Source organism: Antedon mediterranea, chromosome 1 (genome assembly GCF_964355755.1).
Source record: "Antedon mediterranea chromosome 1, ecAntMedi1.1, whole genome shotgun sequence".
Classification (NCBI taxonomy): domain Eukaryota; kingdom Metazoa; phylum Echinodermata; class Crinoidea; order Comatulida; family Antedonidae; genus Antedon; species Antedon mediterranea.
In genome coordinates, this window is record NC_092670.1 from 29,391,088 (window position 1) to 29,418,561 (window position 27,474).

Sequence of the window (27,474 nt, forward strand, 5' to 3'; positions counted from 1 at the left end):
TCTTTTCGAATAGTGTACTAAGTTTTTACTAAGTTATTTTGTATCCTCATTGGACACAGGGGTGCAGAAAATTCATGATAAAATATATTGTATATAGAGAAATAGTATTAATTTGTCAAAACCAAATTGTGTACTCACGATTAATATTTCGTCGACTTCGTCAGTGTTGAGACTTCGTATTAATCGTGAGTACACAATTTGGTTTTGACAAATTAATGCTATTTCTCTGGATTTCAAACAAACCTGATGACCCTGCAAATAGGTATACCAACAGACAATAGGATTTTAACACAATTTTTGTTTTTTAAAACATGGCTTTTTAATCTATAATAATTTATCATACACAATTTCCTAGAAGAACATACCTATAGCTCGATTGATTGGATCCGTAAGCAAGTGGTTTATATTGGATACAATGAACTTTCCGCTTGACTGATTTCCTATCAGAAAATCATACACACACATTTACAACTTAAAGTATTTTTTAAATGTATGAGGAAAAAGATTATTGATTCTTCTATTATATAAGTTAATAGCTGACATTTTCACCATGTAATGGCATATTTTGCAAAGTGCAGTATGTGAGCATGCTTTTGAACTCTGTGTGTTGATAATAGGGACTTTACGAAACAGGACAGGCAGCCACAGCACGGTGCTTATGAATAATTTACACAAGCTTTAAGAAAGTGGCTGGAGCTTAGCATGACTTTTTGAGGATGATAAAGTTGCCATTTTCACATTTACAAAGAACGATTAGACATAATGTTCATATAACCTTAACTATACAGTTCAAATTACACTTAAACGTGGAATTTTCAAAGCTCTAAATAATATTTGACCTTCTAATTTAATTGTTTAACGAAATAACATTTTATTGGGATAAATAAATTTAAGCTCTCTTTCAGACTTTGCATCTTATTATTCATTTATTGATAATCTATGTTAATATGTTGCATTGTGAAATAAATTGAATGAAAGTAATGTATATTGTAACAAAACAATGATTGCAGATAAAAATGCATTTCTCACCTGATGGTTCTGGTGCATCTTCTTCTGGTGAACTTAGCAGACGGCGCAATTTTGAATTTGTCACCCTGCCATCGTCTTTCAGACTACCTGCATCCTAAAATGCCACAGTAAATATTATTTTAGATTCCTATACTGAAAGGAGTAAATCACTTTTGGCATTATGTACATTAGAGGTCTTTTCAATTCCAGCAATTTGAATAGGTTTGAGTAACATCTTAATTCTTTCATAGGAAAAAGAAACTACTGTATTTATTCAAATAAACGCCCTGCTTTGAATAAAAGCCTCCATTAAATATAATTTGAACTAAACGCTCCGGGAACTTTATTTCTTCAAATAAACACCCCAAAAACATTTCCATATGTAGTAGATTTCAGTGATTGACATGATCTACAATTTACCAAGCATTTTGATATTAAAGGGGGGTTCCGGGTTTAAAATGAATAGTAAAAAATGTAAAATATATTTGTTTGTCTCTTGAACGGTAAAAGTTTCAATTTATATAAGCGCCCAGTGAAGCAGAACGAAGGCTGTGAAATCAGGCCAGATTACAAGTGCAGCTACGGCAAAATCACACTGTGGTTACAAAATAGGAAATTCGTGAAATGGTCCATCTTCCGACGACTCGTTATCATAAACCATATCAATTACTTTTGTAAAATTATACTTATCTGATGTAATTTTAGTCGGTCTTCCCATTTATAAAGTAAATTTTGTATGAAAATTCATCAAAACAGTGAAAAATTAGATATGTTTGCACTTTACGTTTGCCGATTTTCGCACCGACTTAGGGAAAAATCAAAATCAATGAAGCGTAACGTATACTGTACATTCCTGCTGAGGATCGAGCGAGACGAAAATACACGTGTTCTCTCTGCTGCCCGGCCCGGCCCATGCCTGGCATCGTCACGTGATAAGCAGATACAACAATACCAAACTGGTCGGGTCGAGTATACCCCGTCTATAATCACAACATGAACGATGTACAGTATTTGATTGAAGGTCGACTTGACCTACCGGAATGGTATAGATAATATAGCTCGAATGAGAGAGTTGGAATATTTGTGTAGTGCAGCCTATAGTAAAAGGCCTGGTAGTATCAATTCGCATAGGGTCTACTACACTAGCTAGCTCAATTTTTAACTGGGCCGGATCAGCTAGGTCTCCTTCCTACTACTACCTGGTCTACTTGCTTGATGCATGAGTATCCGCTTTTTTGGAGAGTAAACTAAGCCTATTTTATTTTAGGCCTACTTAGACGATCGGGACACCATACGTGTGGACGGCGATCGGACCTTGTTTTGCTTCAATATTTACAGCCGATTTTGTAGAACGTTTTAGGTTTAGATTGTTTAGGAGTTTGGTTGATAGGATGGGTTTTGTTATTTATGGGCCAATCGTCTAGTAGTAGGCTAGCTAGGCCCATGGGCCCCATTGTTTTAACGTAGCCATCGTGGCATGAAATCCCTAGTCAGAATGGCTCTCGCCCATATTATTATTAGGCTAGGCCTAGAGTAGTATTGTACGTGAAGCCGATAATACGATCTGTACTATAGAGGTATAAAAATAGTATAATTTATGACTCCGTATCTGTACTAAATTTTGTATTTCATTAAATGTCAAATAAATATATGCTACTACTGTTATTATTACACTTTAGGCCTAGCTTAGAAAATCTACAAAAAATGTATTTCACAATGATCGGGTGGTCGTCGTTTGACAGGGGAGAGAGATGTAAATTAGTTGACAAACACAACGTACATGACGTCGCGAGTTTGGAATCCACTGGTGACGTGATTTTGTGAATATCTCATGAATATTAATGAGCTTCCCTAAGCTGCTGAAAAACAGACTTTCTATGAATTTACCCTAAATGTATATGAAATTTAATTTTTTTAATTTCTCGTTATTACTTCTTCATTCTGACATGTCTATATTGTTATAATATTTTTTATTTAATAAATAAACGATATTTAAAACCAATTTTAAACCCAGAATCCCCCTTTAATTGTGTTGTATTTCTTCATATCTAGGGAGTATCTATTTGATTACACACATGTTACCACATTACACTAAAAAAATAAATGCCTTCTTCATATAAATTTGTTGGACATTTACTCAATTAAATACGGTATTACGAATACAATTGCTGATGCTATCATAACAGCATCTTAAATAACAAACCTCTTTCTCAAATTCACTTCTTGGTCTTTTAGTTCCTCTACCCTGCCTTTCTTCTTTGATTTTTAAATCTAAAAAAAAAAATTAAAAAAATCACCTAATTGAAATACTATTACAATAGAAGAAAACGATTGCTCTATTCAAGCATACAACCTAAAGTATAACTAATGATTTTAGGTTTTAAAAAAAATATTAAAAGTAAAAAAATTTAATGAGTTGCTTTATAAATAAAAATGAATTATCAATTAGAACAAATCATTATAAGCTTTATTGTTGTCTGGGAATGAAGTCACTTGGATAATTAATCCAAATTTATGAGCATTTATAAATCAAATTATGGGCAATTTCACAGTAACCTAGGCCGTCAGTATTAACTGAGAAATAAGCAAATAGCTCTTCATCAGGTTGTATTTGTCTGATTTAGTTTGTAATTTTTGATAAAGCACCTGATGGGCAAACTACAACAATTTTTTTATTGAGCTACGATGAAAACTTTTGTTACAGCGGCCAAAAATGTCATGTTTTTAGACAAAATTGAGTGTCTCATTGCAAAAAATCATTTTTATGAAATGCATTGTTGTTGTTTGTATGTATATATATTTATATGAATTATGTACATTTAAATTGGTTGATCTACCCCTAAACGTATAAGGTATAAACAATGAGTGTGAAATGTATACATGTTTAACTTTTTTGTTGTTTTCATTATTGTAATTCTGTCCGTCCAAAATGTCCACTCCGACACGTTGGCTTATATCCAGAGCAAATAAGTAAGCAAGTCTACTGTTTTTCATCTATATACAACACTAATAAGATTGACCATACATTAAAACTTAAATAATATATTTAACTGACAATTTGGCTGAATGCCGGGGAATCGAAATCTGTCCGTCCAAAAAAATGTCCACTCCGACACCTCATAAACTACCATTAATTTTTATGTTAATAATATAAAAAATTGAATTTTCATAGCAAAAATTATAAGCTGACATACTACAATTAATATAATGTACATATAATGTTTCTAAACCCAAGTAATTCACTGTAATGAACTCTAATATGGTGTTCACATAATGTCCACTCCGACACACATATTTGATCAAAGTAAAATGGCTGATTTTTTAACAACTATGAGACAATGTTATTGTTATTTTATTTATATCTGTTTGTGTCATTGATATTTAAGTGAAAATAATCTTGTTTAACTGTGTTATTAGTATTACTAACGAGCCACCGGCACCGTCTTCGAGGCGGTATTTTAGTCTCTCAGAAAATAATTTTAAACTAGTTGAAGCCACCATGGCAAAAGTTATGAATTCCTAATAATACTGGTTGTTATAGGTGATCAATTTAAGTATTTAATGCAAAAAAACACAAAAAAAATGTAACATCTTTAATATTGAAGTTTTTCATGTCCTGTTTAATATGTCCAAAAAATTTTCCACTCCGACACATATTAACAATCTTTGTTTTAACGACATCTTTTTATTTAAAGTAGGTACTGGTACCAAATATGACCACAGTAAATTTTATAATTGCCAACTGATGGTTTTATGGTGTTTGGCTATGATAATACCATTATTTTTTATATGGATACTCTGTACTAGTAATTAAATATTAGCCAAATAAGCAGTGGCTTTTGTGTTATGATAAAAAATATTGAGATGTTGATTTCCAAATTTTTCAATAAAATTCTTCCAGTTACTAAATTCCTACTATTACTGTGAAAATGTCCGGATAGTTGTAGCTTTATAATATTATTTTTTATTAAATATAAACCTGTATGTTTCAAAATTAATTGAAAAATATGTAAAAAAAGGACTTTGAATTTTTTACCCTGCGAGACACTTGCGGCCTAGGTTACTGTGAAATTGCCCTTATATAGGTAATCTATTTATCAAATAATTCACAAAAAAATCAAGTTAACAAGAAATTTCCTTTAGTTTTGGTTATGTTCATATCTATGGAATTATGTTTTTATACTCCAATTAAGGACACATTGCAATTAGCGTTTCAACAGCAAAGTGTTCAGAATCTTAGGACACTGTAACCATGGTTTGGTTAGTTTTTAGAAAACTTGGGAGATTTTTGTAACTGCAGTGTATGTACCTTTAGTTTTCATGCTATAAGTAATAGCAGAGGCAATTGTCCACACAACCACGCATGCTAGAGCATGTCCTCTGGGCCCAGAGATATGTTTATTGTTGTTGGTGTCACTGATGAGAAGGGGGATAACTTTCTTAATCAGCATAGGACAGGTCTGCTCAATATTGATGTAGAACATTCCAAGCGCTATCTCAACTATAGTGGGGAAAAAAACATAAACGTACACATTTATTCAGATTGTAGTGAGTGGTATTATTTGAAGTTTAAATTGTAGGTTTGTGTACTCAAAAACAAAACATCTACAATTTAACAGGTTATAGGTTACTGTTTAAACACCAGGCTTAGAATAGGTGTATAAAGACTACTTGGTAGTACTTCTAATAAGACAGGTAGTGTAAAAAGTTAAATAAACATAATGTATATGTGATAGTTCAATGTCACTGGAAGTTGATTCAAATTACGATGAACTATGTTATATATATAATAGAAACAATGTAACACCTGCAACAGTTACAGCAAGAAAAAAAACGCTACTCTTTTTACATAGTGTGAGGTATTCATCGTGCTATTTACATTTATCCATATGGGAGCACAGGTCCTGTTAAAGGCACACAAGAATCTTGGCCAAGGACAGAGTTGTGAGGGAGTATGGCTCAGTGTGTTGCACGTTGGACTACTAATCATGAGATCGTGGGTTTGAATCCAACGCATATCGCATTGCTTGTATCCTTAGGCAAGACATTTTCATTACGTTTGCCTCTCTGGTGTACAAATGGGTACCTAGTGAGGTCAAGACACAACTGTGCACTGATAACTGCATTATGGGAGTAATTCCAGGATATTAATATTATATATGACGTGTAGTACCATTAAATCATCTCATATAAGTAATGTATTATATAAGGAGGATAGGATAGCTGAGTGGTTAGGACACTTGACTGTCATACAGATAGACCCAGGTTCAATTCCCTACAACTCCCAGTCCACTCAGCTGTAAATGAGTACCTGGTTGAAAATACAAGGGAGAAACTTGCCACCCAACCACATAATGCCAAGGCTTAGTACAATGAGCTCCTAACCGCCTAAATATTGATTCATGTTATTATGTAATCAGGCCCGTATCCAGGGGGGGGGGGGGGGTGCGTTGGGTGCAGACGCACCCCCCCAAGTCCCAAAAGGTCCACTATTTCCTCGGTTGGTATTTGTTCTTGTCTTGTTTAACTAAAGACAATATCATTATATATATACAAAATTGACATTATCAATGGTATACAAACAAAAATATGCTAATATAAAATGAAAAAATACCGGTAATTAAATTACGGAATCTGAACTGACTACAAACTGCTCGATGTAAAACATGCGCAGTCGATCATGTGACGACAAGAATAGCTTAGCGCTTCATGTATGCGGTACGCGGTAAAGTAACTTAACCGGCGGTAAAGACGTGTCTGGAAATACAGACACTATCGAATACGGCGCCACAAGGGAAGGCCAACTCAGACAGCGTCGTACGACGCTGTCTGAGTTGCAGTGTTGGCGCCAGCAGGGGGGGGGGGGGGGGAATATAATATACAGTAGCAGCTAGGTACGCACTTGTCTGGCGGTATCCCTTTGTACGAATCGTTCAACGTTGGGTCGAGACTCGTGATATCAAGTTTCATCCAGGGACCAAAATGTGTAATGTAGTTATTTTCCAGGCGAAGTTTACCGACGGTTACCGAAGGGAACACGTGTACTTTTTGTCGGGGAATATAATATACAGTAAAAAGCGTTCGCATTCACTTCGTAGCTAGCTTCAGCGCCTAGAAAACCGCGACGTTTCATTGACCGTGAGAGTACGTCAGAGTGATATTATGCACTTTATATGCATTCATTATTGCCAGCGATCTAACTTACTACTAAACAATAGCTAGGTACGCACTTGTCTGGCGGTATCCCTTTGTACGAATCGTTCAACGTTGGGTCGAGACGCGTGATATCAAGTTTCATCCAGGGACCAAAATGTGTAATGTGTTATTTTCCAGGCGAAGTTTACCGACGGTTACGTCGTGTACTGCGTCGACGTACGCTACACTACAGCAAAAACGAATTATGTTAATTGATCGTTTGTTCACCAATTTTTTAATTTACAAGTAACCTTCTGTACCGTGGGGCACCTAAAATAAATTTTTCATCCATTACTAAACAAAAAAACATTTTCGCTTAGCCAACATTATAGCTATAGTTATTACATTTTCAATATCCTGTATGTCATGAATTTCTCACCACTCGAAAGTCCAGATGGTACGCATGCATACACCTGGGAGGAATAAACTTATTTCCCCGACTGAAAAAGGTCTACGCTTGCGTTTTTTAAGCCTCTAGGCCTGATGTTTCCAAAGTATAAAATGCAATTTTTTGAAGACCTGCAGCTCTAGTTTTAAACATTTTCTTAGCTCAGCCCCAACAATAAAGCTGGTCATATTTCGAAGAACAAGAAGTACATTTTCCGGGACCTAACATCTCTATTTTTCAAACATTTCTTAGCTCAGTCACAACCCATGATAGGGACTTATATATTTTTTTTCATGTTTTGAAGTATAATAAGTCCAATTTCCGGGACCTCCAACTCTATTTTTCTAAATTTTCTTTGAACTTTTATTTTTTAAATTGAAAAATATGGATTGAAACAGTCATCGCGCATCGATTTTTTGCACGCAGTATTTTATTTATGCATTATAAAAAATGGAAAAAATGGCTACCCTAAATCTGACCTCAAATGACGCTAGAACGCGTTGCTTCCGGGGGCTTCGCCCCCTGGACCCCCACCGGGGGCCCTTGGCGGCCCCCTGGCCCTCAGCCTAGTGATGCTCGCTTCGCTCGCATAGCCCCCTCGTCGGGGAATGTAGCCCCCGCGTCGGGAAGATCCTGGCGCCACCCCTGCTGAGTTGGCCTCATCATGAAAGCGTTAAGTTCTGGTGTCCATCGTTCAACTAGCCCAAGCCACAACAGAGAGTCTTAAATCAGTCTTTAGAACGTCAAATAACGCAAATTTGACCGGGGGCCCTTGGCGGCCCCCTGGCCCCCAGCCATTGTTGCTCGCTTCGCTCGCACCCCCCCCATTATAAATGCTGCATACGGGCCTGGTAATATGGGCCGAAGGCCAAAATTACAAATAAAGAAAGAAAAAAAAAGATTCCCCTACGTTCAGAGAACACAGGACTGATCACCTCACCTCATTATATAATATCAATAATAAACAATGAAATAATAATAATTACAATAGAAATCAAAAACCTACAAACATTGGCAGACTTTCCTACCTGCAATCATTAAATCTGCTTTACTGTTAAATTTTAACACCTCATCAATAACTGCACGACAGAACGATTCGATCCCTAAACAGCTCTGTAGTTGCTCAATGCCTGTAAATGTTGACTTGTTGATGAAGCCCTGATTCATAAGGCATTGAAAGATAAATGAAAGAGTTTCAATGGATGAGGCTGATGAATTTGTCTTCAAACCAAACTCAGGGTTGACCTCATGACCTCCCATTGACACGAGGGTCATCTTCTTGATCACATTGACTTTGATTGTATTTCTGAAAAGACATTTATTCCAAATTGAGGAGATAAATGCAATTTTTGAAGTACTAGATTCGTACTTTGTAGGAAAATATTTAATGACATTAACAAATTCATCAAACTATTTAAAAATATGCTGCCCACAATATTTTATTTGGATAGATATCCACTTAATACAGCATCCCCATTTTCATTTACAATTTGAACAATTTACTCACAGTATACTATTTTATAAGTAATGTATTATATAAGGAGGATAGGATAGCCGAGTGGTTAGGACACTTGACTGTCATACAGTGATATCAACTGGGCCCTCTGGGAGATCAGTCTTTGACTGAAGAGGTCACCCAGTATAAAGATAAAACAAACAAACCATAGACCCAGGTTCAATTCCTAACAACTCCCAGTCCACTCAGCTGTAAATGAGTACCTGGTTGAAAATACTAGGGAGAAACTTGCCACCCAACCACATAATGCCAAGGCTTAGTACAATGAGCTCCTAACCGCCTAAATATTGATTCATGTTATTATGTAATATGGGCTGAAGGCCAAAATTACGAATAAAGAAAGAAAAAAAAAGATTCCCCTACGTTCAGAGAACACAGGACTCACCTCACCTAATTATATAATATCAATAATAAACAATGGTTTTTTTATACAATAAGCTACATGCACATTGATGCCAAACAATTGTGCAAGCATCAAGGCACCAATTCGGACTACAAACCTTTCTTTATCACGAGACGTGAATACGCTATCGACAGCGTTAGGACTCATAAACATCAACAGCATTTTGTTGGCCTTTTCCCTTTCAGAGTTTTGTAAGCCACGTATGTAGCTGCATAACCATGACACCACACACACTGACAAGCTGTGCAGTTTACTCTTCATGTTGTCTACTATTTTCTAAGAGAAGAAAGGAAAATATAAGTCTTCTTCCCTTATCAGGGAACATTGTACTAAACTAAAGCTTTGTCTACACAAACTTTATGTGACAAAAATTGTGAAGTACCCATAATATGGACATGATGATGTTATATCACTACCATTATTTGGGAACATCACACTTTTTTTGTCAAACTAGTACGATAATGTAGACAGAGCTTAAGAATGCATGTAGGTTGTGATATGAAGTATTACACCTTCTTCTAATTGTTAACACCCTTTCAGTCCTGGTAAACCTTGCCAAAGTGTACTGTGTGGCCATGATTCTGCAGCCAAAAACTAACCGATAAAGTTTCTGTGGAAATTATGATCTCATTCAAATCAGATAATTATATGATAAATGCGATAATTTTTTACCTTCGACTTGAAAGACATATTGTTTGTTGTGATTGGGCACCTACTGTAATTGTTTGATAATTGTTTTAATTATCTTGTTGAAAAAAAATCAACCGATAATTTTTGTTATGTGGATCATAGGATCGACTGACCAAACAAGCCAGTTATTTAATGTAAAAAAAATATTTAAACAATAGTGTGATGAAATAAATAAATAAAAATACATGATAAATAAATTCATAAGATAAAACCAATATTAGCATTTGATTATTGCATTTCCTAGCCATTACACACAACCTAATTGACACGACACCATTCATAATAATCACAGGGACACTACGCTATATGTGATAATGTGGGTGTTTACCTTAACATCTGATGTTGAAATAGTGTTGTGAATCCAAGCATTAAGGATTTCTTCCATAACCTGAGGAGCACAAGCACATGCTTCATGCCAACGAACAAGACTGCAAAGATTAATATATATAGTTTGTATGCATGTATTACAACACAAGTTATTTAGGTTAGGAATTTAATAGTTCACATTAAATAAATTTAGTTAATGAGATTTACGTCTGTATTCTTAAACCAATCTTTATTGGTAGTTTGAGTTAAACACTTTAAAAATGACGTCATTTTATTATTCATTTAACCAAACATTCCCTTTCATTTGGAAGGCAGGCTAAATTGCTGACAAAATGTTATTTGAACAAGGTTTTTTAAAACTGATAAAATTGTCCTGATGCGTAAAAAGTGATATTAATGAGTAAAATTTTGCCTGTTCCTTTTACTGTCCAATATATAGCCTTTGTTTACCAGACGTCTGAAACTTGACCAAAAGCCTGAATTAAATTTACTGGCATATATATATAAATCCAAAGGCAAATTACTGAAAAAATGACAATGCTGTGGGTATCAGTGGCTGGATCTCAATGGAGATACAAAATAAAAGCGAAAAGCTAAATCAAAACGAGAAGTAAAACATATATATATATATATATATATATATTCAGGTTGAAATTATCAGACCGTTAGGATAGAGTGCTCAATACCAAGGTAGAGCATAAATAAATAAATAAAATAACAGCAGAAAACTTGGTTACTTCATTGTTTTAATCACTACAAATTTGTTTCGTACGACCAGCATGTAGCTGGTATATATAAATCCAAAGGCAAATTACTGAAAAAATGACAATGCTGTGGGTATCAGTGGCTGGATCTCAATGGAGATACAAAATAAAAGCAAAAAGCTAAATCAAAACGAGAAGTAAAACATATATATATATATATATATATATAAATCCAAAGGCAAATTACTGAAAAAATGACAATGCTGTGGGTATCAGTGGCTGGATCTCAATGGAGATACAAAAATAAAAAGCCAAAAGCTAAATCAAAACGATAAAGTAAACAGCCAGAAAAGTTAGCAGAGCTTTCGGGCAACACTAGCCCTTCATCAGTGCAAGTGAAGGAATTTGGATAACGTCATAGTATAAAGCTGGCAAGTGCTGCCTGGGTGGACAGGAATAAAGAAATATAACAAAGGGAGCCAGGGTGGAGTCTGAATAAGAGTAGAAAACAAAGAAGGTAGCTTGGTAGAGATATAAACAATTTTGGAATGAGACTAAAAAACAGCTTAAATGGTGGTTAATATTGAAACTTAAATTTTGGTAGTCAATGGAATAATTTTACCGATCTGGGAGTATGTTCCTAATGTTAAGTCCAAAAGGTTTTGTGGTTTTAAGTAGTAATTCCCAGTGGTTTTCTTTGTCTTTGCGAGTTTTGTCGCTCCATTTGACATTGTGGTCTATTGCAATAACTCTGAAATTTGCAATCAAGTGACCAGCTGAATTAAAATATTCGGCTACAGGTTGATCAAGCTTTAATGTTTTGATGTTTTGATATATATATAAATCATACTGTAAATTATAGAAACAGTGCTCATATTCGGAACATGATCTCATAATCTCGTCGAGCATAGCTCATTGGCGAAAGTTCCGTATTTTTTAGTTGTATGAAAAAATGTCTCTGGCGGGATTCGAACCTGCAACCTCTCGCTTACAGGGCGAGTATCATACCACTAGACCACAGAGCCATGTATGGTATTATCACAGATTTTCACACCCACCAGATACATTCTCTCATACAACAAACGCCCTCACAATCAGTGGAGGCTTATATACTCGCCCTGTAAGCGAGAGGTTGCAGGTTCGAATCCCGCCAGAGACATTTTTTCATACAACTAAAAAATACGGAACTTTCGCCAATGAGCTATGCTCGACGCGATTATGAGATCATGTTCCGAATATGAGCACTTTCTATAATTTACAGTATGATTTATATATAATTTACACAGTGCTACGCAACATCATTGATTTATATATATATATATCGTCGTTGGGGCGACTTTTTCTCATTCTCACAGATTTCCTCATCTTTATCGTTTCAAATTAATTAATTAAATTTCAGTATATCACCGGGCGGTTTAGAATTAATGTTCTTTGCCTGATTTGTTTATATATATAAAAGTATCTCTTCGGAGATCCCGCCTCGTGAATAAAAATACTGTAAGATGAGGGCGTATCAATTTGATCTCTGGTGCGCGTGCGTACAACTGAGGACTAGTGCTGTTCCGCCGTATACCACGCCAAGAATGTTAAAGAGTCGCTATCCAATCGAGTTCAAACAATACCATGAAAGCCCCAGTGGTCTAATGGTTAGGACATCTGCATATCAAGTAGGCGGTCCGAGTTCGAGTCTCGGTTGGGGTGACTTTTTCTCATTCTCACAGATTTCCTCATCTTTATCGTTTCAAATTAATTAATTAAATTTCAGTATATCACCGGGCGGTTTAGAATTAATGTTCTTTGCCTCTTGTGTTTATATATATATATATATATATATATATATATATATATATATATATGCTCAATTTTGTTCCTACTTAATAAAAAGAATCGGAGCAACACCTCTGATTCAGTTGTTGAAATTAATTGTCAACTTTCCGAAGGAGAGAAAAAACTTCTTTCCCGAGGACTTAAATTCTGCCCAAAACCAAGGAAGGTCGGTGCACACCAACTATATGTTGTATATGGAGTCTTTCTCTAGAAGATTACGATTACGTGAATATTTTGCTGATTCAGACAGCAGCACCACGCAAAACGAAGGCAACGTTAGCAAATTTAAACCAAAAAGTTCCTGGAATCCACCTAAAAATTATTGTCAAGCTTTAGAAACATTTATTCAGGCTATTGGGGACCATGTACAAAACTACGTCCCGAGTCCAGATAAACGTGACAATCTCTCAAAACAAGAGAGGCAGGGCATTGCCAAATTGCGTCAGCATAATGATATCATCATTAAACCCGCTGATTGATACAGGTTCTGCCAGTGTTGCTATGGACAACAAATTTTATGTAGAGGAGTTCTTAAGACAGCTAAACAATCCTCTTCATTATCGTAAACTTACAACGGATCCCACCCTGGAAATTGCGGATAAGGTGGCCAAATCTGTTTCTGTGATGGTAAAAAAACACTCCATCAATCCGAAGATTGGGCCTTATTTGGCACTGGTTAATCCAGTTCCAGGCAGATTTTATTTCCTACCTAAAATCCACAAAGCAGGCAATCCTGGTAGACCCATTATTTCGGGCAATGGCACTGCTACAGAGAAAATTTCTGAATATGTGGATGATTTACTTAGACCATAGTGACTGATCTCCCTTCATACATTCAGGACTCCACTGACTTTATCCGCAAAATTAACCAAATCCAAAATTTAACTAATAATTCTGTTCTGGCCACATTAGATGTTTTATCGTTGTTTACTAATATCCCTCATGAAGAAGGAGCCGACCAGAATTTAAGTTTCAATATTAATCACCATTTAAGCTGTTTTTAGTTTCATTCCAAAATTGTTTATATCTCTACCAAGCTACCTTCTTTGTTTTCTACTCTTATTCAGTCTCCACCCACCATTTAACACCCTGTCTCCTTTTGTTGTATTTCTTTCTTTAATTCCTGTCCACCCAGGCAGCACCTGCCAGTTCTTATGCTATGAGGTTATCCAAATTCCTTCACTTGCACCTGATGAAGGGCTAGTGTTGCCCGAAAGCTCTGCTAACTTTTCTGGCCACTGATATCCACAGCATTTAATTTTGTTAGTAATTTGGATTTATATATATGCTCAAAGGAATGTCCTACTGTTTTGTTTACCTTGTTTTGAATTCCATACTATTTGCACAATGCATAAGTAGAATTTCAACTTTATTTTGATCAGCTTTGATCATTGATTCCAAAGGTTTGGGTTGGTTCTCAGTTGGTAAACATCCAACTATCCATGATTCAAAGAACGAATCGTTCTTGTCCAACACCATCTAGGAAAAAAAAAAGAAAGAATGCCTTATTCCCACTATAAGTAATTTTATAGTAGTATCAACAATTTGGAAAAAAATAGGGAATCATGAATAAAGGGTATAATTGGAATAATCTGTGGCATTCACTATAGAAGGTTCTTATTACAGGGCTAGGATCTGATATCAGTGTTGTGAACGGTGCCCGCTGCGTAAACGGACCACCCCTCCGACCCGATAGTTTGATTTGCATACAGGGGGTATGCAAATGTTAACGTGGGACATCGACGCCGCCCGAACCGGTCTATTTGAAGCAGGAACTGAAGAAAAACGGACATACCGAACTTGACCAATATATTTGGATTTGCTGCTTTCGGATACTTGTGTGGTTTAGGACAAGCGGGACTGACTAAGGTAAGCCTAGTAGCTTTAATTATCAGGCCATTCCAGCACCCACCTAAAATCACAACATTGGCGCTGTGAGCAAAAGCTCGGAATATTTCTTTTTTGGAGAGGCGGGAACCTTCATTGCTTGGCATTCTTAACGTGATCGGGTCGATCGCGAAGTATTTCGTCCTCCGAAACCTACTCACTTATTGTACTTACGGTGCATTTTGTTAGTTTATTGAAGTTGGTATATTTATTGAAGGTATAACATACCGGTAAAGTGAATCACGCAGTATTGTGGGCATTTGGATGCTTGCTGATTAGCGTATCGACGAGGTAGTCGATACGTACCGGGAGTTGTATTTTTTGGTTATAGTTGAAGTATTAGTCGGCAGTTTCTTAGGCCGTATCACCTAGTGGGATACTAGGCGTGGCCGTTGAACTGAGTGGCACCACTAATTTTTATCTTGATTGTTTTTTATTGATAACATCTTTTCGTCCGTTAGTCGGGTTTTTTACCTTGAAAAAGTATACTGACTATACGTATTATATTGTGTTAACCTCACAGTGGCATTATCGCTCTCCTTTCTTGCATCGGGGGAAGGTTTAGTGGTAAGTGTTGTTAACTGTATTGACGTCTTTTTTAATAATCTAGTTTCTTTTCATTGCAGGGTTGCTGGTGAAATATTTTAACTATATTTGAATCTCCAACAGCCATTTTGCAATATTGTGTGTGTGTTACTGCATTGACGATATTTTATTATACTGTTGTGCTTGTAATTTTTACTACGTCGTCTATCAGTATTTTAATTTGTATCGTACGCTTTGCTTAATAACATTTGTCATACACTGTAACTAGATTTAGAAGCATAACAACCCAATAGAAGAGAGACCATTTTTAGATCATGTCGTCTATTAAGGTTCTAGTCATTTTTTTTTCTTTATGGAGTCCCTAATGTAGGGAAGAAACGAGCAAATAGAATCATTAAATGGCAGGCTACCCATGACAATATTACGTCTTCTAATATTCACCAGATACACGGAGTAGCCGGTACTGCCAGGTTAGTTGACTACCTGGATTTTCAACCGAATCCGAGTTTAGGTGGAGGCGTAGGCCAAATGATTGATAATGTGTCACCTTTAGTGGAAAAACAGAATAGAGCGGCCAGAAGGGGGTCGCAGGTCTCACAACCTGTAGATATGGAAGGGGCCTACCTGGTGCAAAATGACGGGGCCCATAGTGGTCAGTACCACGTCCTCTCATCGCCTCAGGCTACTCCTCTATTAGACGTACCAGGTACATATTATATATACGGCAGGACCTGCTAGTGATCCTCGGCATCTCGAAGGTGGGCTTATATGCCGTCCACATCCGCTGGGCGTTCTGACCAGGATAGAAGTAAGAGTAGGTCACAACGGAGGAGCTACATCAAAAAGCCATCTCCAATAACCTTAGATTCGTGTTTTAGCTCTAGGGAGGACGAGGAGGAAAGACTCCCCAGGAGACTATCTAAAACCGCTAGGTCTAAAACCGCTAGGTCTAAAACTAGGGCTCGCCATCGATCTCCATCGACCAGCGATAGTGACCTTAGTAGAGATGGTACTGATACTGATAGTAGCAGGAGTAGAGAATCTGATAGACATAGTGCAGAGGCTAGGACAGCAGTGGAGTGTCTTAGGACTACCCCGAGAACTGGGCACTATGGCTGACAGTGTCTTTTAGAACGTAGGAGGATGCGTAAAAAAGATATACCTAGGTCTCTAACTTTTAGGGGTAGATGAGCAGGAACTCACAAACCGTGAAAGTAAGGACATCCTTACTTGGTGTTTAGACGGGGCGGCGGCTGAGTTCTACGTGAATCTAATAAAAATGGATGCTCATATGGGCTTTAGGCAAATCATTAAAAGCTTTCAACCGACGCTTTAATGAGGACAAGCTCCCCGCAGTCCTCCAAGCAAAATTAGAGACCGCTACGCAATACGAGGGAGAAACTATAGAGGAATGGGGAGATAGAGTGCTAACCCTGACTAGAAAGGCGTTTAAGGATCTGCCCAAGGAGTGAATCTAGGAGCAGGCCGTAGTGAGGTTTTGTATTGGGTGCAGGGACGCAGAAGTAGTGAGGCACGTTCTGCACAAGCACTGTTCTACTATCCCCAGAGCCATTAGGGAGTTTGAAAAATAGTTATAGGGGACTATAGTAAACGTAAGAGTAAGGTTAAGGATACCGTGAAACCTCATGTTAGGTCCACGGTCCGTACTTCTTTTGCACCCCCACAAGACCAGGATGATACCGAGGGTGAAACTGGCGATGCAGGTGCGAGGAAGGCCTATAAGAGGGAACCGTGTAACGTTCCAGAGGCCAGCACCAGCTCGGGGTCCTCCGGAACCCGTACCTACTGACAGCCAGAACCAGTCTCGAACTATGACATCGGTGCCACCCACCAACAATACTCCTACTACGGAGGCCCGTTTGGCCGCTGTGGAGAGTAATTTCCAGACGTTGAACACCAATCTGGGACAGGTGGAGAACACCGTGAACACGGAGATTGCCGCCATGCGGAGTCAACTGGATCAGCTCATGTGTTTCATGAGACCGGGCGAAGCAGCTTGCTTTGAATGTAAGGAGGTGGGACATTTCCACGTCAGGTTAGCGGCAATGAGCAGGATACGTTAAACGAGTAGGGGTTGGGTCAAAGGGTTGACGACCTAACCCGGTTCCGGCCAGGAAGATGATGGCTCGTCAACTACCTCCAAGCTAGGCCTGATGGCCAAGCCTGTAAATACAGAGGTAAAATCGTTGAATGCACTGCATGCAACTGCTTTTGTAAATGGTACAAAGATTGACGCAGTCGTGGACACTGCAGCGGATTTACTATACTATCCGATAAGGTTTATAAAAGTCTAGATCCGGCACCACCTGTGGTGTCCACCATGTCCTTTACTTTGGCAGGGAGGAGGACATCTATGCCAGGTTCGAAGGTGGGGCCTCTACAGTTTACATTGGGAACCAAAGAGTACCATGAATTCTTTTATGTTGCCCCCATCAACGACGATATGCTCTTGGGTGGTGATTTTCTTCATCCACAGGGAGCCGTTATCGATTGTGATTATTTGCTTCTGGCAATTGGGGGCAGTACCATATCCCTAAGAGGGAATTCACCGGTAGAACCTAGGGTTGCCCAGGTAACAGTGGCTAAACAGAGAGTCACTCAGTCGCTCATGTTAAATGTAAACTTGTGACAATTTGTCTATGCCTGATTTCTTTATAGAGCCAGTTTCAACTACTGACGAGGTGGCGATACCGTCAACTTTACATCTACGCACTGATGCGCCATGCATCTGTGTCATCAACGCATCTGACCACTACCTCACCATGAAAAAGGGTAGACAGATAGGTACGGTAAGTGAAGCTGAAGGGGTGAGTGTGTTCAAGACGGAGGCGACTCCGACCGATGATGCTTTGTTGAACCAAGCGGACGATGATGGTAACCAGCCTCAGGGGGTGCCGGCGCACCTAGTGGGCATGTTGGACTCTTCGAGATCTAATCTCTCAATTGAAGAGGCTGATGCGCTCACTAAGCTATTGGCTATTGGCTATTGGCTATTACCAGGATGTCTTCGCCGCTCATCAATTCGACATTGGCACCTTTGGTGATATTGAACACAGCATCGACACTGGGGATGCCTCACCAATTAGGCAACGGCTCCGCCATACTCCTCTGCGCTTTGCGGGGGAAGAAGAGAAGGAGATAAAGAAGATGTTGGAGGCTGGTGTTATTCAACCATCCATGTCCGAGTGGGCATCCCCTCCTGTGTTGGTCCGGAAGCGCGATGGTTCTGTGCGCTTTTGCATTGACTATCGAGCTCTCAACAACATCACCACGAAAGATGCGTATTCATTACCTCTGATTCGTGATTGCCTTGACACACTGTCGGGGAATATCTGGTTTTCTAAACTGGACGCGATTTGGGGGTACTGGCAGATTAATATGAAGGAGGAAGACCGTAGAAAGACAGCGTTTATTACCAAGCATGGCCTGTATGAATTCGTTAAAATGCCATTTGGTCTTACCAATTATCCTGCAACTTTCTCCCGTGCCATGGGTTTGGTGCTTCGGGGATTGGCTCGGGATATTGTATTGGCATTTTTTCGATGACAATGTCGTGCTAGGTAAAACGTCCGAAGATCATCTCAGCAACCTCTCTCAGGTTCTGCAACGATCTCGTATTAACAACTTTAAACTTAAACCTAAAAAGTGTGTTTTCTTTCAGAAACAGGTTGAATTTTTAGGGCGAATCGTTGGTGAGGATACTGTGGCGGTGTCTGATTCGGATATAAAGGTTGTTCAGGACTGGTCGACACCTAGAGCCAGTATTCATGGTGAGCCTACCAATCTGAGAGAAGTACAGCAGTTCTTGGGGTTGGCTAACTACCATAGAGAGTTCATTGAGAACTTTGCTGGTTTAGCTGCACCTCTATATGAACTAACTAAAGAAGGGGTGAAGTTTCACTGGGATGATGAACAACAACAAGCGTTCACTGGCCTTAAAGCTGCTCTCGTCCAACCTCCTCTGCTCGCCTTGCCAAAAGAGACTGATGAATTTATTCTGGATGTCGACGCTTCGGATCAAGCGCTAGGAGGCGAGCTGCTCCAGGTACATGGAGGTGAAGAGAAGGTAATTGCGTATGCAAGTGCCCGTCTAACTCATGAACAACGGAACTATTGCACTACACGCAAGGAGTTGCTAGCAATTGTGTTCATGACAAGGCATTTCAGGCACTACCTTCTAGGCAGACCATTTACAGTGCGGACCGATCACAACAGCCTGACCTGGCTCCTCAACTTCAAGCAACCACAAAGGCAACTTGCTCGGTGGATTGAGGAGCTGAGCCAGTACCACCTGCTGATTGAACACCGCCGAGGACAACACCATGGCAACGCCGATGCTCTTTCTCACCAACCAGAAACTCATGACGGTAGCCACGAACGGCCTGCGCTTGAGGGGCTTCCCTGTGGGGGCTGTTTGTACTGTCAACGAGCAAATGCAAGATGGTCAGCATTCCAGGATGAAGTAGACGACGTTGTGCCCATAGCTCACGTACATCAAGTAGCCGTGGACCACCCGGGTGGACCCTACCAGGGGACGATGTTCCTTGGGACCCCGGTGGACAAGTAAGTATAGAGGTATCACGGACTGCTACTAACGGTACAATTCAGTTTTCTTTTCTACAGAACGACGACAGTGGACGAGTGGCTGCAGTACAGCTACGCTCGACGGGAGCAGAGTGTTGGGGTTACTCACTGGATGAGCTAAGGCAACACCAAACGAGTGATCCTGACTTGGCACCCGTTCTGGACTGGGTGCAGAATGGGGAACCCTCTGAGAATCAGCTGTTTATCTCCAGCGCTGCCACCAAACACTACTGGCTGAACAGGCAACGCCTGTATCTCACGGAAGCAGGTATACTGTTCATTAACCAAGCAGAGGGTACCGGACGACTACTTGTGTTGCCCAAGGAGCTACACGCCGTATCTTTTAGGTTACATCATGATTTGCCATCGGCAGGTCATCAAGGGGTTGCCCGCACCAAGTTCTGATTGAAGGAGAAGTTTTTCTGGTACGGTATGAGCGGGGATATACAGAGGTATGTACAGACTTGCAATATTTGTAATAGAAGCAAGAATGCCACTCGGCAAGGTCGACACCGGTTGGCCGGCGTTCCATAGGAACGCGTACATATCGATTTCCTCGGCCCGTTACCAAAAACTGAACAGGGAAACATCTACATTCTTATGATGGTCGACCAATTCACAAAATGGGTTGAAATTAGCCCGCTCCCGTCTCAAGTTGCGGAGGTAACCGCTAGAGCCCTAGTAAGGAACTTTTTCTCTAGATTCGGTGTACCTTTTCAGTTACACTCAGACCAGGGGAGAAATGTGAAGTGAATTGTTTGCATCTTTATGTAAAGTTTTACAGATCCACAAGACCCGGACGACAAGCTACCGACCGGCGGCTAATGGTTAAGTAGAGCGATTTAATCGCCCACTAATGGATGCTGTACGATGCTTCGTTGGGAAGAGACAGCGGGACTGGGATGTCTATCTGCCGCAGAATGCTGGTGCACTACGTGCCACGGTGAACCGCTCGACCGGTTTTACTCCGAACATGCTGATGCTGGGCCGAAAGGTCAACTCACCAGCTGATCTTGTTTGGAGAATGCAGATCCTCTGATGAGCAGGAGGTAGCCACCTATGTCGCAGATTTGGTGAAAGCGATCCGTGATGCACATGGCGTCGCTAGGGAAACGCTAAAGCAAACTCAGAAGAGAATGAAACGGGACTATGATCTGCGAGTACTGGAGCGTCCATACCAATGTGGGGACAAAGTCTACGTTCTTGACAACGCTACCCCTCCGGGAAAGCGCAAGAAGTTGAAGGGGCCCGGTATTATTACTAAGATATGGATCAGTTGCCGTTCGCTGAGGGAAGTAAGACAGGTTTCTGAAATGGAGGAAGATGTGCTCCTGGCTAGTCCGGGTGCACAGGAGTAATCGACCCCGAAGGAGGAAGCAGCGGCTGGAGATACGGGAGGGGCTTGCCCAGCGGCGAGTACCCCAGCCAAGCGAACGAAGCGGAAACCAACCTGTCATCTGGGATGTGGTCCAGTGGATAACATGCGAGTCCATGTCATGAAGACGCATGCCCAGGTATGTTTTCGACCACTGGAACGAAGTTCCCGGCGGAGGGCACCAGTGCAGTGGCGGGCACTCAGCAGTTTGGCAGCGGAGGGCCTTGGTAAAGGCAGGACACCGGAGGACTTGAGATGCTGTCTCAACGCCCGGGCTCTAATGGGGGATGGAACTGACGTCTATAGACAAGTTCTATTTCCTCTGAAATATGGTGTAAGAAGCATTTTTGGGTAGAAGCTGGGATCCACTTGATTTAGGATATTTCGACCTCGCTGATTACGAATATGGCGGATCCCAAGCGAAATTCGGCCATCTAAGCCCTTTATTTGCATAATTAAAAATGGCGGCCATTTTTTATAATTACCCTATATCTCGAGAACCACTAGTCACAGATAATTAATTTTGGTCTCAAAATGTTTTAAATATATGTTTTTATATTCACTTTAATGACACATTTTCTCAAAAAATGGATGCAAGTCTTATTTCTGACATTTTGACCTTTGACCTTGATTTATCGTATCTCAGTAACCAATAATCGGAGAGACACGAAATAGGGCTCAAATTGTTCAGAAACTATACATTCATATTTATTGTAATGAAATGTTTTTACAAAAAATGGCCGATTCTACATCTATTGACCTTTGAACTATTATTCAAATATAATAATATAATAATAATATAACTTTGAAAATTGTGGTCTTATGAATTTTTTTTTCTTTTTAAATTGTTTAAAACATGTGTGTTTCTATCCAGTCTAATGGCACATTTTGTACAAGAATGGCCGATAGTATGGTTGTTGACCTTTAAACTACAGCATAGGCCTACTGTATACTGAATATAATATAATTGCATAACTATGAAATTATTTATACACAATAATAATTAGTAAAATTATTAAATTCACTGCCATCAAATATGATGTGTTATGATTTATATAGATTTAAAAAAAAAATTGAACACGCAAGTTACATTTGTTGAAATTTGAAATTTGAAATTACCTGCCATCAATATGATGGAGTATGATTATAGATTTTTAAAAATGTGAACATGTCAGCTACATTTGGAAATTACCTGCCATCAATATGATGGATTATGATTATAGATTTAAAAAAGAATTTGAACACGTAAGCTTCATTTGAAAATTACCTGCCATCTATATGATGGATTATGATTGTAGATTTAAAAAAGAATTTGAACACGTCAGCTACATTCGGGAATTTGGAAATTACCTGCCATCAATATGATGGATTATGATTGTATAGTACCTGCCATCAATATGATGGATTATGATTATAGATTTAAAAAAGAATTTGAACACGTCAGCTACATTTGGAAATTTGGAAATTACCTGCCATCAATATGATGGATTATGATTGTATAGGTTTGAAAGAAAATGTGAACACGTAAGCTACATTTGGAATCAACATGTTAAGGGCATCGGTTTTGATCATTCATGCAAAGGTTTCCGTCATCTTTAGCGTGGTTACAGCAGCATAAAGCTGTACATGGTAGTTTTGACTTCTTGCACCTACATCTATATGGTTATGCATCGTGTCTTGCATTCACAATAAATCATCTCTAACGAAGCAGTAGGAATAGCTTCATTTTTCAGAAGCACTGGTTGAAGTTTACCATTAGATAGCTCCCAACCAAAATCTGTTGGTGATGGCAAATGCTGGATTGGCGATACAGCTGTTTTCAATACGAGTGCTTGGAAGTGTGCTCTTTTTATATGCTGGTGCACTGCATCGCTTGTTGGAGGTAATGCCCGGTTTTGGTTTTTTTTAAACATGGCATGCCTAACTTAAAACTGTCGATAAAGTACACCACCAGACAAAGATAAACCAAAACACAGAGACCAATTCGTCGAATTATAGAAAGTGGTGAAATACCGCTGCCAAACTTTTTGGCATTACAAGATAATAAAGCAGATCTGGCACGATTTCTATCAGAGGAGTTGATTCGTCAAGCTCCTATAGACAAAGAAATTGTCACAGCTGGTGGATTTATGAAAGAATCAGTTGTTAAATCATCAAAAGTCTACACGAATAATACGTTGTCTCTGGTCGCAGATCATGAAGAATCGGACACGAGACTTGTCATGCTGCCAATGTCCGATACGACACAGTTGTAGTTGCTTCTAGGGTTGATACAGACGTAATAGTGATTCTAGTGTCTCACTACCAAAGCATGGTATCCAAATGGATGATGACAGGTACATCCAAAAAAGAAAGTATCTATAAAAGACATTTTTCAAGCCTTGCCCGAGGGTTCTGCAAAAGCACTGATTCCATTCCACACTATTAGTGGATGCGATACTACCTCATATCCAGGGAAGAGTTAAATTACATTAATACATACAAACAGTAATTTAACTCTTCCCTGCTCATATCTAAGTGGTTACTCAAAGGCATCGGCATGGGAAGTATTAAAAAAAATTATGAACTAATTAAAGATCTGGGAGAAAACCTATCAGTGACAAAGTTATTATGAAATCGGAAAGATTCATTTGCTACGTTTACGGTGTTGGTCAAGTTAAAATTACCAATGAATTCCGGGCTTTAAAAAAAAACAGACAAAACCAGACGCATTACCTCCAACAAGCGATGCAGTGCACCAACAAAAAAGAGCACTAGCACTAGAATCACTATTACGTCTGTATCATCCCTAGAAGCAACTACAACTGTGTCGTATCGGACATTGGCAGCATGACAAGTCTCGTGTCCGATTCTTCATGATCTGCGACCAGAGACAACGTATTATTCGTGTAAACTTTTGATGATTTAACAACTGATTCTTTCATAAATCCACCAGCTGTGACAATTTCTTTGTCTATAGGAGCTTGACGAATCAACTCCTCTGATAGAAATCGTGCCAGATCTGCTTTACATTATCTTGTAATGCCAAAAAGTTTGGCAGCGGTATTTCACCACTTTCTATAATTCGACGAATTGGTCTCTGTGTTTTGGTTCATCTTTGTCTGGTGGTGTACTTTATCGACAGTTTTAAGTTAGGCATGCCATGTTTAAAAAAAACCAAAACCGGGCATTACCTCCAACAAGCGATGCAGTGCACCAGCATATAAAAAGAGCACACTTCCAAGCACTCGTATTGAAAACAGCTGTATCGCCAATCCAGCATTTGCCATCACCAACAGATTTTGGTTGGGAGCTATCTAATGGTAAACTTCAACCAGTGCTTCTGAAAAATGAAGCTATTCCTACTGCTTCGTTAGAGATGATTTATTGTGAATGCAAGACACGATGCATAACTGTCATATTAAATGTTGTGATTCTCTGTGTTTAGAGAAGGATGCTTTAGACCAGGTCCGCCTTATTATTAGCCAATCAAAATCGTATAAATTTTGGAGGGAAAATGTTATCCTCCTCTGAAGCCTAAAATTTGCATATCCAGTATATAAGTGGAATGTAATAGATATTAGAGGAAAAGAGAGAATAAGATCAGAGTAGATAAACGGAAAGATGATAAAGAAAATATTAAGGCTTGACTGGTAGTGGTAGAAAGATGTATTAATCGAATTACAAGGAATAAAAGTTCTAGTTGAGTTAAATATACTTTTTGTATGAGTTATCATTCTGTGACAGCTGTGTACGTCGCGTGGAAATATATACGCCTGAGAAAGCTCGGAACCAACTAAGATAAATTCACTACATGGTGGCAGCGGTGAAAATTTTTGTTTAAAGATACATGATTTAAGTATCTAGAAGAAGAAGAAGTGACAGTGCCTACTCTACGGGCCTGTTAAATCAGTAACCAAAAAGTTAAATGGTTACGAAGATCTGGATTCCTGACAGTTTTTATACCGTGCGTTGTTTGGATATTACAACGAAGAAGAAGTACTGTTGAGCTCAAGGTACCTACTCAAGACTGCTGGATATTCATCGGAGATATATATTCACCGAGATCAGAAAAGAAGAAGACTGAAGTAACAGAAGAAAGCCCAGTAAATTTTGAGAAGATTTGCAAAGCTGACTTTGTAAACTATTTTTTTATTTCGAAAGTAAATTTTTGTACGGAGCGAACTTGGAACGTTGTTTGTGACTTTGAAGTAAATTAATGTCTTAGATTGTATTGCATTTAAAAATTTATGTGGATTTCATATTTTTACATATCTGAATGGAATCAAGGTAATACAAATACTTTTATAACATATTTTGTATACATAAGTTTACATATTTCATTAGTAAATTGTTATTAGCATGACAACTTTAAGATCGGGTAAAAATATAGATAAGACTATGTCAGACAAAGATACTAGGGAAGATATGGTTGACCAAGAAGAGGTTGACCAAGTCAATGAAATATATGATAACATGGCTAGGGATATTAATTTGCCCGAAATACCCGGCGGTATGCCTAAAGATATGATGCTCGAATATTTTCGAATGAAGTTCGAGGCCGAAAACAAAAAGTTAGAATACCAACAAGATATAGAGCTAAGGAAAATTGAATCACAAGAAAGAGTGAAAATGATGGAATTAGAAAATAGGTCTAGCTACAGTAATGCTAGGAATATAGTAGATGAAATGAAGGTAAAGGTTCCTACTTTGAAGGAATCAGATGATATTGATATATATTTTAGAACATTTGAACACTTGGCAGAAGCCACAGGTTGGGATAAGAATACGTGGTCCGCTAGGTTAGCACCTGAACTGTCTGGTAAAGCTAGGACAGCATATGCATCCTTAACCGTAAAAGAATGTGTAGATTATGATACCTTAAAGAAGGCAATCTTAGAAAAGTATGATGTGTCCGCAGAGACCTACAGATTTAAATTTAGAAATTCAAACAGAGTTAAAGATATGTCCATCAGGGAATGGCTGAATGAGCTCTCCCATTATTTAAAATGTTGGATGAAATGTGCTAATGTAAAAGAAGATGATGCTGCAGGCATTATTGAAATGATTATAATGGAACAGGCACTTGATAAAATGCCTGAAGATCTGAGGCTTTATCTTAGAGATAAACAAGTAAATAAGAGCTATGATATGGCTATGATAGCCGATGATTATATAGCTAATAGAGGTGGCCGTGGCTATTGGAATGCCGTAAATTCTGAAAATAAGCCTACGTATTATAAGGGCCAAGAAAATAGTAAACCTAAGAATAGTACGACTCAGAATAACCCTGGAGCTAGGCAGCAAGGATACAATAGGTATCGCGGAAGGGGAGGCAAATTCCATAACTATGGTAGAAATTTCCAACAGAGAGAACCTTCAAATGAATGGATTAATGGCCTATGCTTTAATTGTAAGAAGAAGGGACATAAAATAGGGGATTGTCCTAAGATGGTAGCAAAAGAAAAGACTAGTGACACTAAGAAGGGCCCGAATGTGAAAGATGGCTTAAGATGTGAAGAAATAAAACCAAATAGATGGGGAGGGTAATGATTATCCCATTGTGTACTTAAGTAGAAAGTTATCTGTACATGAGCAGAGATATTCTGTGCCAGAAAAAGAGTGCCTCTCTATTGTTTGGGCTATCAATAAACTTAAGTATTATCTGTATGGTTGTGAATTTCAAGTTCATACTGACCACCAGGCATTGAGATGGATGGACTCAATGAAGGGTGCCAATGTTAGACTTATGAGATGGGCTCTGTATTTACAAGGATATAAATTTAAAGTTATTTACAAGAAAGGGTCATTAAATGGAAATGCAGATGGATTAAGCCGTGCATAAATATTATAGAGGTGTTATTTGTAGATAGTTTATTGTAAAATGGTTTTAAATGTTAAATTTTTGGAAAGATTGACACAATCTTTTTCCCAAAAAGGGGAATGTCATATTAAATGTTGTGATTCTCTGTGTTTAGAGAAGGATGCTTTAGACCAGGTCCGCCTTATTATTAGCCAATCAAA

The 27,474-nt window shown here is 38.6% G+C and overlaps 1 protein-coding gene, 1 long non-coding RNA gene and 1 other non-coding gene across 5 annotated transcripts in view; all 3 read right to left on the minus strand.

Annotated features, from left to right (window-relative positions):
* The window catches only part of LOC140063636 (uncharacterized), a 478,535-nt gene that overhangs the window by 137,322 nt on the left and 313,739 nt on the right, over positions 1-27,474 (minus strand). The gene's annotated exons all lie outside the window — the stretch shown is intronic.
* The window catches only part of LOC140063627 (mediator of RNA polymerase II transcription subunit 24-like), a 54,472-nt gene that overhangs the window by 2,728 nt on the left and 24,270 nt on the right, over positions 1-27,474 (minus strand). The window contains exons 13-21 of one of the 2 annotated variants that reach the window (XM_072110050.1): positions 14,377-14,537; positions 10,529-10,628; positions 9,608-9,786; positions 8,620-8,897; positions 5,318-5,509; positions 3,212-3,279; positions 1,030-1,123; positions 366-440; positions 139-252 (exon numbers count right to left, since the gene is read on the minus strand). In XM_072110050.1, the coding sequence (XP_071966151.1) occupies positions 161-252; positions 366-440; positions 1,030-1,123; positions 3,212-3,279; positions 5,318-5,509; positions 8,620-8,897; positions 9,608-9,786; positions 10,529-10,628; positions 14,377-14,537 (1,239 nt within the window). In that variant the 3' untranslated portion in view covers positions 139-160. The remainder of the gene's footprint in view (positions 1-138; positions 253-365; positions 441-1,029; positions 1,124-3,211; positions 3,280-5,317; positions 5,510-8,619; positions 8,898-9,607; positions 9,787-10,528; positions 10,629-14,376; positions 14,538-27,474) is intronic. The other variant, XM_072110049.1, reaches the window with a different exon arrangement.
* Trnat-ugu (transfer RNA threonine (anticodon UGU)) lies at positions 12,185-12,256 on the minus strand. The gene has a single exon. It is a non-coding gene; the product is annotated as a tRNA-Thr (tRNA).